Source organism: Hyperoodon ampullatus (genome assembly GCF_949752795.1).
Source record: "Hyperoodon ampullatus genome assembly, chromosome: 4".
NCBI classification, from domain to species: domain Eukaryota; kingdom Metazoa; phylum Chordata; class Mammalia; order Artiodactyla; family Ziphiidae; genus Hyperoodon; species Hyperoodon ampullatus.
In genome coordinates this window covers 32115516-32127409 of record NC_136917.1, presented here as the reverse complement: position 1 = coordinate 32127409, position 11894 = coordinate 32115516, and the positions used below count along the sequence as shown (strand labels likewise).

Sequence of the window (11894 nt, the reverse complement as noted above, 5' to 3'; positions counted from 1 at the left end):
CTGAGCTTTGTTGTTATTATTAATTTTTAATTTTTTAAAAAACGTAAATGACATGCGCTTCTATTTAGCTACCTAGCAGGGTACCAGCGCCCAGCCTCTCACACAGCCGGCGCCTCTACCTCTGTCGGTAGGGGGCGCTGTGGGGCACGGCGGTCGGGCTGCTCTAGGCAGCGGAATCGGAAGTCTCGTGCTCCTCTCACTTCCGGTCTTTGGCCCAGACTTGGGCTGCGTGGAGAAGGTGTTCCAATGCCGACCGGAGACTTTGAGTGAGTCTGGGGTCATGGAGGGAGGCTTGGGAGGCGGACTGGGCGTTCTAGGGGGTATTATGAAGGCTGGGTGTGCCGAGGCCGCGGGAGCCGGGCCTCGCCTCACGCAGCCCTCCTCCTGGCCAACTTGTCCCCGCAGTTCGAAGCCCAGTTGGGCCGACCAGGTGGAAGAGGAGGGAGAGGACGGTGAGTCTGCCCTGTCGCCCCCGATCACCACAGCCAGCCCTCCAGGCCGTCACTGATGCCTGTTCCAATCCCCCACCCTGGCACCGCCGTCTGACCCTGCATCTCCCCTCACGGCCAGCCCCTGCCCCGCGCCATCCTTATCCGGGCCAGCCGATCTCCAATTCCAGATGTTCACCAGCCAGTTCCTTTTCCTCCCATGCCACCGCCCAAATCCTTGGTACCAGCACAGCTGCTCCCCTTCTCCGGGGGAGGAAGTTGTAACAGCCTCCCTCCTGCCTTTGTACTAGCGCCCGGGTGCCAGGGATCCCCTATGCTTGCCATTGCTGGAAGTTACTACAGCCAGCTTCGTGTCCCCGGACGGCTATCCCAGGACACTTCCTGGCCAGTCGTCTGCCCTTGGTCCTGCCTTCCTCAACTCTTGGTGCGGACATCATACCAAAGGTCGCTCCATTTCGGTTTGGGAGCTCCTGCCCCTCTATCTAATCCCTGTTCCCTACCCTCCCTTTCACAGACAAATGTGTCACCAGCGATCTCCTCAAGGGGATCCCTCTGACCACCGGGGATACCAGCCCAGAGCCTGAACTATTGCCGGGAGGTGAGTGACAGACTCCTCTCCATCCCTGGGCTGCCTCTTCTCCCCAGCCGCCTTCCTGCCTGGTCCCCATTCCCTGGGGCTCAGTTCCTCTTGTGTCTTCCCCTCTCCCAGCTCCACTGCCGCCTCCCAAGGAGGTCATCAATGGAAACATCAAGACATTGACCGAGTACAAGATAGATGAGGATGGCAAGAAGTTCAAGGTGAGGCTGGGGAAGAGGTGGGTGCCCTTTGCTTGGGGGCACTTGGACAGGGAGAGAATGACGTGTGTCGGGTGCGTTGATGAGGAAGATCCCCTGGCCCCAGGAACCTTGAGGAGCAGGAAGCCCAGACGTCTCCCCTTCTGTCTACAGATTGTTCGCACCTTCAGAATTGAGACCCGGAAGGCCTCAAAGGCTGTGGCAAGGAGGAAGGTAAGGACTTCCCTGGCGGTCCAGTGGTTAGGGCTCTGCGTCCACTGCAGGAGGCACGGCTTCGATCCCCGGTCCGGGAACTAAGATCCCACATGCCGCGTAGTGCGGCCAAAAATAGAAAAGAATTTAAAAAAAAAAAAAAAAGGGAGGAAGGTAAGACCCTTCTCCCCCTCTCTTGGGGGCGCCTCCAGAGCTGACTCAGAGAAAAATAGGAATCCTTTTCCCTGGTACCTTTATTTTTAGAAGTGGGGTTTAACTGTTTGTACTTGTTTTACTGGAGCAGAACTGAGGCCTGTTTGCAGTCTATGGGGGCCCTGAGAAGTCCAGCGGGTGCAGCAGTGGGTGGGCTTGATTCTTACTCCTCTTGGGTTGTCTACCAGGAGGAAAAGAGCCAAGCCTTCCCCTCAGGTGGCCGTCACAGCAGAAGAAGTGATAGCAATAAATACATTTGGCACAATTACCTGCATACTGCTTTCTCTGTGTTAGACCCAGGTGCTTTGCAGGAAGTATTTTCTCATTCCGTCCCCGTAGCGTTCCGGGGAGGTGTGGGAAGCATTGTGGTCCCTTTTTTATAGTGGAGGAAGTTGAGGTTCAGGTTGTTTAATTAGCTCAAGGCCCCTGGAAGTCTGGGTGACCTTGCACACCCCTGAGCATCACTCCATGGTGGGAGCTGGTCCGCCACCTGCACGGCCCCTACCAGGAGCTGTTGGCTGTGGAGCTGTTTCCTCCCTGAGCCTCAGTTCTCTCATCTGGAACATGGGGCTGAGAGCTGCCCTCGGCTCCTGGAGCTGGCGTGAAGCTAGGGCCTGGTGGGCACTCAGGGAACAGGAACTGTCGTCACCACTGCTTTGAGGAGTGTGGTGAGGGTGGGTGGTGAGTGGGGTTCAAGGCCCAGACACCCTGGAGGTGGCGCTTGTAAGTCTAGGGTGCCAGTGAGGGGCTCACATTTGTCCTTGCCCTAACCTGTCCCCTATCCCGCCCTGAGCTCAGAACTGGAAGAAGTTTGGGAACTCAGAGTTTGACCCACCAGGGCCCAATGTGGCCACTACCACCGTCAGCGATGATGTATCCATGACATTCATCACCAGCAAAGAGGTAAGTGGGCCAAGAGGCCGGGGGCCAGTGGCCAGGGTGGTGGTGGTGTCAGGGTTGTGCCAGCCCAGTCTGAGCCGCTCTGACCTGCCCCACCAGGATCTGAACTGCCAGGAAGAGGAGGACCCGATGAACAAACTCAAGGGCCAGAAGATCGTGTCCTGCCGAATCTGCAAGGGCGACCACTGGACCACCCGCTGCCCCTACAAGGACACGCTGGGGCCCATGCAGAAGGAGCTGGCCGAGCAGCTGGGCCTGTCCACTGGCGAGAAGGAGAAGCTGCCCGGAGGTGCCAGGGCCCGGGGATGCGGCTGGCAGGCTGTGGGGTGGAGGACGGGGATTGTGTGCGCCTCTGGGAGAGTTGTGGGTCGTCACCTGGTGTCTGAACGGGACCGCCACTGCTGGGGCTGTCGTCTCCCACACAACAGCGTCCGCACTGCAAGGCTGTGACCACAGGCCATGTTCGTTTGTGTGAGAGAGACTGGCAGGTGGGTGCTCTGACTGCTGGTGATGTCACCTGACTCTCCTCACTGGGGGCTGAGAGAGCCGCTTGTGGGCACGGCCGCGTGTGTGACTACTTACACCGTGAGTGGTGGGGAGACGGTTCCCCGGATGTGTCTGTGAGTTTCCTGACTTGAGTGCGCTGTGTTTGCACGCCCACACCGAGGAGCAGACTCACCCAGGTGAGCAGCCACTTGTCACCTGCCCGGGGGCAGGTACCTGGGGGCTGTCCCTAACCCTGTGTACCTGTCTTCCCATGTGTTGTGAGGCTGGACGTTGCTGTCAACCCCTGTGGTTCTCTCGCTCTTCCTGTGCCACTGGCAGGGTGTTGAGGTGGTGTCAGCTTCCTGCATGTGACCTTTAAGTCGTTGTAACCACGAGGCCTTGAAGGAATCAACTGATCACCTGTGGTTTGACAGATGGTGCTTGGGCGGGGCCGTGGCTGGAGCCGCCAGCATCCTGGGGCAGGTCTGTGCCGGGGAGACCTGACTAGGCCTTGCTTTTGGTCTCCAGAGCTGGAGCCTGTGCAGGCCACTCAGAACAAGACGGGAAAGTATGTGCCTCCGAGCCTGCGGGATGGAGCCAGCCGCCGTGGGGAATCTATGCAGCCCAACCGCAGAGGTGAGGTGGCGAGGGCATCCTGGCACTGGGCCGGCGGGTGGGCACCTCCCTGCACCCTGTGATTATCCCGCGGGTGGGGCCGGCCCCTTACAGATGCCTCTCCTTGCCCGCCCAGCCGATGACAACGCCACCATCCGCGTCACCAACCTGTCTGAGGACACTCGTGAGACCGACCTGCAGGAGCTCTTCCGGCCCTTTGGCTCCATCTCCCGCATCTACCTGGCAAAGGACAAGACCACTGGCCAGTCCAAGGTGAGCTGGCGGCCGGGGGGCGGGGAGGGGTCCTCCATCGGTCCCAGTTGTGCCTTGAGCGTCCCTGACCCCACCCCCTCCCCCAGGGCTTTGCCTTCATCAGCTTCCACCGCCGCGAGGACGCCGCTCGCGCCATTGCCGGGGTGTCCGGCTTCGGCTACGACCACCTCATCCTCAACGTCGAGTGGGCCAAGTGAGACCCCTGCCTTCCCCCGCCCCCCATGGCGTCGCGGCCCACAGATGCTCGGGCTGACTGCAGGCCCCAGGCCAGGTTAACAGCCACAAAGGCTGTCCTGGGGCACAGGTCATTTACTGTCCTCCTCACGGAGGGGCGCCCAGCCCACGTGCGGCAGGGCCAGCTGCTTCCCGCCGGTCTGGCTCGTCGTGTGCTCTGCGCCGCCACCCGGTCTCGTCCTGCCCCGTCCCCCTCATCCCCGTTGAGTTCCCTGTGGTGTGGGTGTAGGGGGTGCTCTTGGGATTCCCTTAGGGGTCTGAAGCCCCCATACTTCCCATCCTCAGCCACCTCGTGTTTCCCTCTCTAGGCCGTCAACCAACTAAGCCGGCTGCTGCTGCTTGGCCCCCAGCCCCGGGATCCTTCAGTGACAGAGGGCAGCCTCCTGAAGCAGGGGGCTCCGAGGGCAATAAAAGGTCTCCATCACCCTGTGCTGTTCCATTTATTCACAGATGTCACTCACACTGTGGTGGGCGGGGACAGCCCCCCCACCCCCCGCCCCCCCTGCCGTTTGTGGGTTTGCTCCCTGGCCCTGCCCGGGGTTACTGCTGCGGGTGGCAATTCCTGCTGCTCTGGCTTGGGCGCTCCCTGGTCCCACTACAGGCCTTTCTTTGGGGAGGAAGTTTTGGCTCAGGGCCTCTTGGGGGATCAGAGCCAGGGGCCTGCTGTGCTCTCAGCCTCCATTCTGCTGCTGGGTCTCGGTGTCTCGTGATGAGGAGGGGGCTGAAGATGGGCCAGGTCATGGGCTGAACTCAGGGGACTGGGGCCCCGAGGTTTTGGGAGTGGCTGTGACATTGAGGGGCAGGGCTTGGCCGGAGCACTCCGTGTTCTCTGGGGCCTGCCCCTGCCTGCAGCCAGGGCAGCGTCGGCGGCAGCAGTCCAGGCTGGGCACCACAGCCATGTAGAGCAGCGGGTGTATGCAGATGGCCAGGGGAACGAGGGCCCGTGTTACCTGGTGGGCCACGTACGTCCTCCAGCCCAGCGCTGCCTTAGCCTGGGCCACAGTTGCAAAGCCTGGGCAGAGGGCTCTCCAGCGCTGCCGGGCATACACGTTGAGCACCCCTGTGACATAGTAGGGCACATAGGAACTAGCGTAGAGGGCAATGCCACTGGCCACCAGCACCATCACGCGCAGCTTGTTGGCCGCTGTCATGCCGTGGCTCTGTTGCACGGCCTGCCCGAGGCCGCCGTAGGCCACCAGGCTGAGCAGCAGTGGCAGGCTGCAGCCCAGTGCCACAAGCGCCAGGCTGTAGACCCTGTAGGCCTCAAGCTGGCTGTCATCCGCTGTCCCCAAGCACTTGATGCAGGCATCAGGCCTGTCCACAGTGCACTTGCCTTCCTGCTGTGGCCCACTCAGGTGGGAGAAGCTGAGCATGGGTGCGGCCAGCAGGGCTGCCAGTGCCCAGCCAGCAGCGCTGATGGCCCAGGCGTGCTTGGGCCGCAGTTGGCTGTGGGTGAAGAAGGGGTGGGCAATGCCCAGGTAGCGGTTGAGGCTGATGCAGGTGATGAAGATGACGCTGCCCAGCAGGTTGCAGGTGAAGAGGAAGCGCTCCAGGCGGCAGGCAGCCTCCCCGTAGCTCCAGTGTTTGGGTGGGTAGAAGTAGGCGGCCAGCGGGGGCAGCGTCAGGGCGTAGAGCAGGTCGCTGACTGCCAGCTGGGCTGAGAAGATCACGGCTGGGTGCCAAGGGCGATGCTCCTGGGTGCAGAAGCGGTACAGGGCCAGGCTGTTACCAGCCAAGGCCACCAGAAACACAGCCACCAGCACGGGCCACAGAAAGTCTGCCTGGAAGCTGCTGAGGATGTGGTCAGCAGCCGCTGAGAAGTTGGCTGGGCAGTGTGTGGGACCTGGGGCAGAGAGCGTTGCTGCATCAGCTCTGTCCCTGACCATGGCTCCCGCCGCCTTCAGAGTCGGAAACACTGTGGCACCCATACCGACTGTGCGCCAGGAGCCCTTTGCGAGGCATACTTCCGCAGAGTATTTTTCCACACCCAGGAGCAGGGGCCAACCGCAGCTCCTTCGTACAGAGGGCATCTGTACGAAGAGGCCCAGAGGCCCAGAGTGGTTAGAGGCACAGAGTCCTTCATTCAGGCTCTCTCTGTGTCCCACACCATCAAGAACCAGCTGGAGCAAGAACCAGGGACGCGGGCTTCCCTGGTGGCGCAGTGGTTAAGAATCCACCTGCCAATGCAGGGGACACAGGTTCGAGCCCTGGTCCGGGGAGATCCCACACGCCGCTGAGCAACTAAGCCTGTGCACCACAACTACTGAGCCTGTGCTCTAGAGCCCGCGAGCCACAGCTACTGAAGCCTGCGCGGCTAGAGCCCGTGCTCTGCAACAAGAGAAGCCACCGCAATGAGAAGCCCGCGCACCGCAACGAAGAGTGGCCCCCACTCGCCGCAACTAGAGAAAGCCCACACACAGCAATGAAGACCCAATGCAGCCAAAAAAATAAATAAAAAATAATAAAAGTAAAGAAAAAGAACCAGGGATGCATGTAACCTGGCAGTGACCACCCAGAGCCATCGGGGCCTGAGGTGGAGGAGAGGGAGCCCAGGGGAGTGTCCCACCAACTACACAACTCCAAGTCCGATCTGTCACCCCCTTAGTGTCACCCAAGTCCAGCCCCCACCATCTACCTGTTGGCCGCACTTGGGTCTCCCTGCTCTGGCCCTCACCCATCTGTTCTCTCACAGCCTCCAAAGGGCACCTAAGACAGGTCACATCCCTATCCTCCCAGCCCTCCCCGGCTTCCTCCTCACATGGAGGAAAAGCCAGCGCTCACCTTTTCGCACAAGGCCCTGCAGGAGCTATCCCTCCCACCCCACTGGCTCTCTCATTTACCACTCCCAACTCCCTGTGACCATAGTGTCCTGGCTGTTCCTTAAGGCACAGCCTGCCTCAGGGCCTTTGCACTGGCTGAGTCACGGACAACAGGCATCCTTAAGGCTGTCCCACTCACTTCCTCCTGGTCTGGTCCTGAGAGAGGACCTGAGACCACCCTAATGTTGTGACCGCACCCTTGGTCCCCTACCCTGCTTATTTTTTTGCCACAGCTTGTCACTCCATCTGATCACTGTTAAGAAAAATCCCCAGAATGTTCCCTCCTGAGGGTGGGGCAGTGCCCTGCTACTGGCTTTCCAGTGCCCAGAACAGCACCTGGGACTGAGCAGTGCGGGCGAAAGCTGAGCTCTGCAGTTGACCCTTCACACGGCCCACTCAGCCTCAACTTTCCAACCTGAGAATTGGCCTGTTCCCAGTTGGTCCAGCAGGCTGGCCGGGAGCTCTGTGCGAGGTGCACGTACCCCTTCCCTGACCCGGTCAGCTACCCCACTCTCACTTCTGCCTTCCTATCCCATCCCTCTGCCTTGGGAGGAAGTCGGTCCAGATGTGTTTCTTAACCCTTCTCCCCTCTGCCTTCCAAGAGCCGGCCGCCTCCACCCCCAAGGCCCTGGATGTGTGCCTGGCTCAACTGACCCAGCAGTGCTGGCTCCTCACCTGAGGTGGTGGTGGCTGTGGCCCGCATGGCCTGCCTGTGGGTCTGCAGCCCGTGTGCTGTGCTGCACACGGTCCTTTGCTGAGACACCAGCAGCGCTGCCAGTCCCTCCCCTTCCCAGCAGCACCTCCTTCAGCCTGCAGAGCGGGTCTGGGCACGCGCCTCACTTCCACCCCCGATTTCCTTCCTTATGACACCCAATCCTCCAGAGCTGGCCCATCTGCTTGCGAGGGCCCTTTGTAGGCTGGGGGAGGGGCCCAGGACCCCAAGGCACCAAAGCAGGGTCAAATCTGCCCGTCACCCTTGCCTGTGAAACAAGGCCCTGCACTTCCACTGCCCAGCGTCGGGGAAATGGGCCCAGGCTTCAGGCAGAAACCAGGCCCCCCATTTCAAGCGCAGACTGAGACTCATGAGAAATCAGTTTATTAGAGGGGGAGGTTAGGAAAACAGTTCTCCTTTATGAAAGGAAACCGAGGGCTGCACCTGGAGGCCCAGGAGGTGGGGAGCCCAGGGCAGCATTTCTCAGGCCCCAATCTGGGGCATTCCACCTGCCACCCAGGCTTGGCCTCAGGCTACTCTCTTAGGTGGCCACGGTCGCCTCGCCTGGGGTCCCGGGCAGCCCCTCTGGGTCCCACCTTGGCCTGGGCCCCCAGGTGTCTGCCCTTGGCCTTTGGAGGCCTCTGGTCACTGCCTCGGTCAGGCTTCCATTCCTTTACCCGTCGCTTCTTGCCTGGGGGCCCGGCAGGCCGCCTCCGCTTGGCTGCCTTTGGGAACATGTCTGTGGGAAGAGACTGTATCAGGGCCACCAGGGCACAGGGACAGACAAGCCCATGGTGCCCAGCTACACTGACCCCTGCCTGCCACTCACCCTCATCAGGCTCCTCGCCCACAGCCTGGCGAAAATACTCGGCCTCATCCTCCTCTTCCTCCTGGCTGACCCCCTGTGCCTCTGCAGAGGCCCCGGGGTCCTCTGCATCACTGTCCCCATCAGCCTCCGCCTGTGCCCGCTTCATGCCCGCCAGGCTCTTCTTCCTGGAGGAGGAGCACCGGTCAGCATGGCAGCCCGGGCCCAGGCCCCGCCCCAGCCGCCCGGCGACCACACACCTGTGGGCCTCTCGCTGCTCTCGCTTGCGTTCAACGTTCTGGGCCTGCTGGTCCTGCCTCTGGGCCTTGAGCCGCAGCTTCTCCTCCTTGGCTACCAGGATGGCCTGCAGTTCCTCCTCTGTTTTGTGCACTAAATGGGAAGAGACGGCCACTGAGGCCTTCACCAAGATCCAGGTGAGCCCCCCAGCACCTTGAGACCCACCTTCGATCAGGCCTCAGACCCCACTGCCCCTCCAGCCCCGTCCTCACCAAAACTGTGGAACAGCACGTTCCCTTCTCCTACACCCTCCTGGATCTTGATGAGCTGCAGTGTCATCCGAGGCCCGATCTGGAGGAACGGGGGAGGGGGTTGGGGGAGGGTGTGTCAGTCCCTCCTTGAGACTGGGGGAAGCCACCAGGCCTGCCCCGGGCGGGCGGGGCCTCACCTCGGTGAGCCGCACGGCACTCTGCTGGGCCCGCATGTTGCCGCGCCCCGCCACAGCCTGGGGCAGCTCCGTGATGTTGTGCTCGCCGTCCGGCTCCGCTTCGCTCTCGGACAGCCCTGCGCCCCTGTGCGGGGCACACACGGGGCTCAGGAGGGGATCCCAGGCTCCTGGGACAGCTCTGGCGCCCGCTGGTGTGCAGTGGCCCCCCATCCCCACCCTGAGCCCTCCTTACGTGGCCAGCAGCTCACTGACGTCCTGCAAGCGACTCATGTTGGGGAACTTCTCCTGAAGAAGTTTCTTCATCCCACGACTTGCACCCACAGGGACAACTCTGATGCTACTGCAGGGGTCAGAGTGAGGGAGAACGGAGGTCAGGAACCATGGGGTCACGGGTCAGCTCCACCCCCCACCAACCCTTTCCACGGTCCATCAGAGCGTGTACTTTGAGACTACGCAATCACAGAGGCTCAGCAGCAGTGCTGTCATCAACTGCAGAGTGGGGCCACACCCGCCACCCCACCCCACCCCACTCCACTCCACCCCAGACTCACTAATGGCGGAAATCCAGCTCCTGGGAGTCAGGGTTGTAGTTGATGAGAAGGCAGCGCTTGATGGTGTTCAGGTTCACCTGGAAAGGAAAGAAGAGAAGGCACGGCACCACATGAGCTGCACCCAGGCCCCACTGTGTGCTGGAGCCCATGCCAAGCCCTGGCTATGGCTGCACTCCTGAAACCTCACAGTAAAAGGGCACAGAGTGCTGACAGCACTGCAGGGATGGATGGGGCTGCAATTGGTGTCCATGGGCTACCTGGATGTTGGCTAGAAATCCTGGTTCCGAGGCCCACTGAGGCAGTCGACACCGGACTTCCTGGTAACTGGCATCTAACAAGGCTAACTTGAGATCCACTGGTGCCACGGATTAGAAGCAGGGGCTCTGCAGCCAAACAGATTTTAAAAATCTGGTCCTGCCTTCTTGTTCCTCGTCTCTGACCTGAGACTAGTGACTTCACCCGTCAGCCTCAGTTTCCCCCTCTGTAAAATGGAGCCACAATACACGCTACTCTACTTAGACCAGCACTCAACGCGCATTTAGGAAATAAAGCACTATGGGCATTGTTTTCCACCTGCCAGATGGGATGGCAGCTCATGGGGGAAGTCTCGTGCCCAGTGTCACAGAACATTATGAGTGGGATTCGACCTCAGAACCCGGAGCTCTCAGCCTCAGTGCTAGGAGATGACGACTGAGCAATCAACCCAAGGGCCTGTGCGTGGTAACTGTTGCCTGCCCCACCACCTGCCACCACGCCTGGCCCAGCCCACCTTGTGCACGTTGATGGAGGGGAACAGGTTCTGGAACATGGTGGCCATGAGCTTCACGTGCATGCCGTGGGGGCCAAAGCTGTTGAGCACCAGGAGAGGAGGGTGGGCAAACTGCTGCTCGTGCATGCGGTGACGTCGCAGAGAAGAAACCACATCACGCACCAAGGTGTACTGCAAGACAGGGTGACGAGTGGGTGACCGCCAAGCACACGTGGCTGGGGCAATCCCCAAACCCAGCTCCTACCCCTCGGAGGCCTCATACCACCTCTAGTCCTTACCTGCTTGATCCGGAAGGTTAAGGTAGGGCCTCCCGGGAGACGTATTAGCTTCTACAGAAAAAAAAGGATCAGTGAGGGTCAAGGTGTCCAACTAGGGAGCAGGGGGAATGGGAACCTCTGCCCATCTCTTCAGAGCGTTTACTTTGAAGCCAGAATCACGGCAGCTCAGAGGCACAAGGGGTCATCATGAGAGCTGGGGGAGGAGGGGGGGTGGGGGAGTGAGGGGTGAGAGCATCCACTCACAAAGTAGACACTGGTCTCCGTTTTGCTCAAGATCAGGAAGTGTGTGACCCCAAGGGGCCCAGCCACTGCCACACAATCTTTCAGAGAGTTTTTCTTTCGAATCTGGAAACGACAAAAAGAAAAAAGGATGACCACTGATATCCCCTTATTGAACAAAGCCTATACGCTTAAGCTGTTATGCCCTTTCTTGCATTTAATCCTCGGAAGAAGGAGGGAGGAGAGAAGAATGGAATGCTCTTGGCCTCTAGAGCCAGTCAGACTTGAATCTGAGCACCGTCTCTGTCCCTAGACAGCCAACTGAGGCGCAGACAGGTTAAGTAACTTGATCGAGGCCTTTGAGAGAAGGCAGCTTTGCTGATTCCAGAGTCCCCTCTTAACCACCAACCCTAGGCACCCAGCCAAGCTGGGTGCGGTTTATCTGCTCGCCCTCGCTGCTGCCACTCAAAGCCCTGAGAGGCAGCCACGATGGTCCCCACAAGGGTTCCTTTCTCCAGCCAGGGAGACTGAGGCCTTGAGCGGTTTCGAGGATGGAGCCACCCCCGCAGAAGACGGGGCCCACGGCAGGTGGAGGTGGGCTGGGCGATGCAGACCTGCAGGCGGGTGGCGGTGAGCGGCTCCATGACCCGCCGCAAGTCCAGGCTGAGCTGTCGGACGCTGCGACCCGCGCGGCCCCGAGCGAATACGAAAGAGTGCGGCTGTGCGGCATAGGCCTCGAGGTTGCGGAGGTGCGCCTGGGCGCGCGCCCGCTTCTGGTGCCGGGACTGCGGGAGCGAGAGGCGAGAGGTGAGCACTGCGGCCACCGCCAGGACCCCGCCCGCGCTGCCCGCCTTCCCGGCCACCGCGCCTCACCCGCCCCGACTGTCCCATGCCCCCGT

The 11894-nt window shown here is 60.8% G+C and overlaps 3 protein-coding genes across 4 annotated transcripts; 1 reads left to right on the top strand and 2 right to left on the bottom strand.

Moving 5' to 3' along the window:
• Positions 1 to 218: 218 nt before the first annotated feature.
• EIF3G (eukaryotic translation initiation factor 3 subunit G) lies at positions 219 to 4581 on the top strand (the record flags this gene model as incomplete). 2 transcript variants are annotated; one of them, XM_079702389.1, is made up of 11 exons in its annotated part: positions 219 to 266; positions 406 to 452; positions 964 to 1047; positions 1159 to 1247; positions 1398 to 1457; positions 2448 to 2552; positions 2649 to 2838; positions 3564 to 3671; positions 3787 to 3923; positions 4010 to 4116; positions 4466 to 4581. In XM_079702389.1, exons 1-11 carry the CDS (start codon positions 247 to 249, stop codon positions 4479 to 4481), a joined length of 963 nt encoding a protein of 320 aa, XP_079558515.1. In that variant the 5' UTR covers positions 219 to 246. The 2 variants fall into 2 exon arrangements, with proteins under 2 accessions (XP_079558515.1, XP_079558516.1); XM_079702390.1 differs by lacking the exon at positions 4466 to 4581 and having other exon boundaries at positions 4010 to 4120.
• A 58-nt stretch (positions 4582 to 4639) lies between these two features.
• Positions 4640 to 6085, bottom strand: P2RY11 (purinergic receptor P2Y11; the record flags this gene model as incomplete). The annotated part of the gene is made up of 1 exon (XM_079701486.1): positions 4640 to 6085. One exon carries the CDS (start codon positions 6083 to 6085, stop codon positions 4895 to 4897), a length of 1191 nt encoding a protein of 396 aa, XP_079557612.1. The 3' UTR covers positions 4640 to 4894.
• Positions 6086 to 8055: 1970 nt separating this feature from the next.
• Positions 8056 to 11894, bottom strand: LOC307051919 (suppressor of SWI4 1 homolog). Its single transcript, XM_079702569.1, has 12 exons — positions 11869 to 11894; positions 11610 to 11780; positions 11020 to 11121; positions 10777 to 10827; positions 10499 to 10669; positions 9730 to 9806; positions 9411 to 9518; positions 9179 to 9302; positions 9003 to 9081; positions 8754 to 8883; positions 8518 to 8681; positions 8056 to 8427 (listed from the first exon to the last, which is right to left on the bottom strand). The coding sequence occupies exons 1-12, from the start codon at positions 11884 to 11886 to the stop codon at positions 8222 to 8224; spliced, it is 1401 nt and encodes a 466-aa protein (XP_079558695.1). The 5' UTR covers positions 11887 to 11894; the 3' UTR covers positions 8056 to 8221.

Coding starts and splice junctions, on each gene's coding strand:
- LOC307051919 (XM_079702569.1), bottom strand. Junction 10,670..10,776: donor TAACCTTCCGGATCAAGCAG/GTAAGGACTAGA, acceptor CCTGTCTTGCAG/TACACCTTGGTGCGTGATGT. Junction 8,428..8,517: donor GGGCGAGGAGCCTGATGAGG/GTGAGTGGCAGG, acceptor CTCTTCCCACAG/ACATGTTCCCAAAGGCAGCC.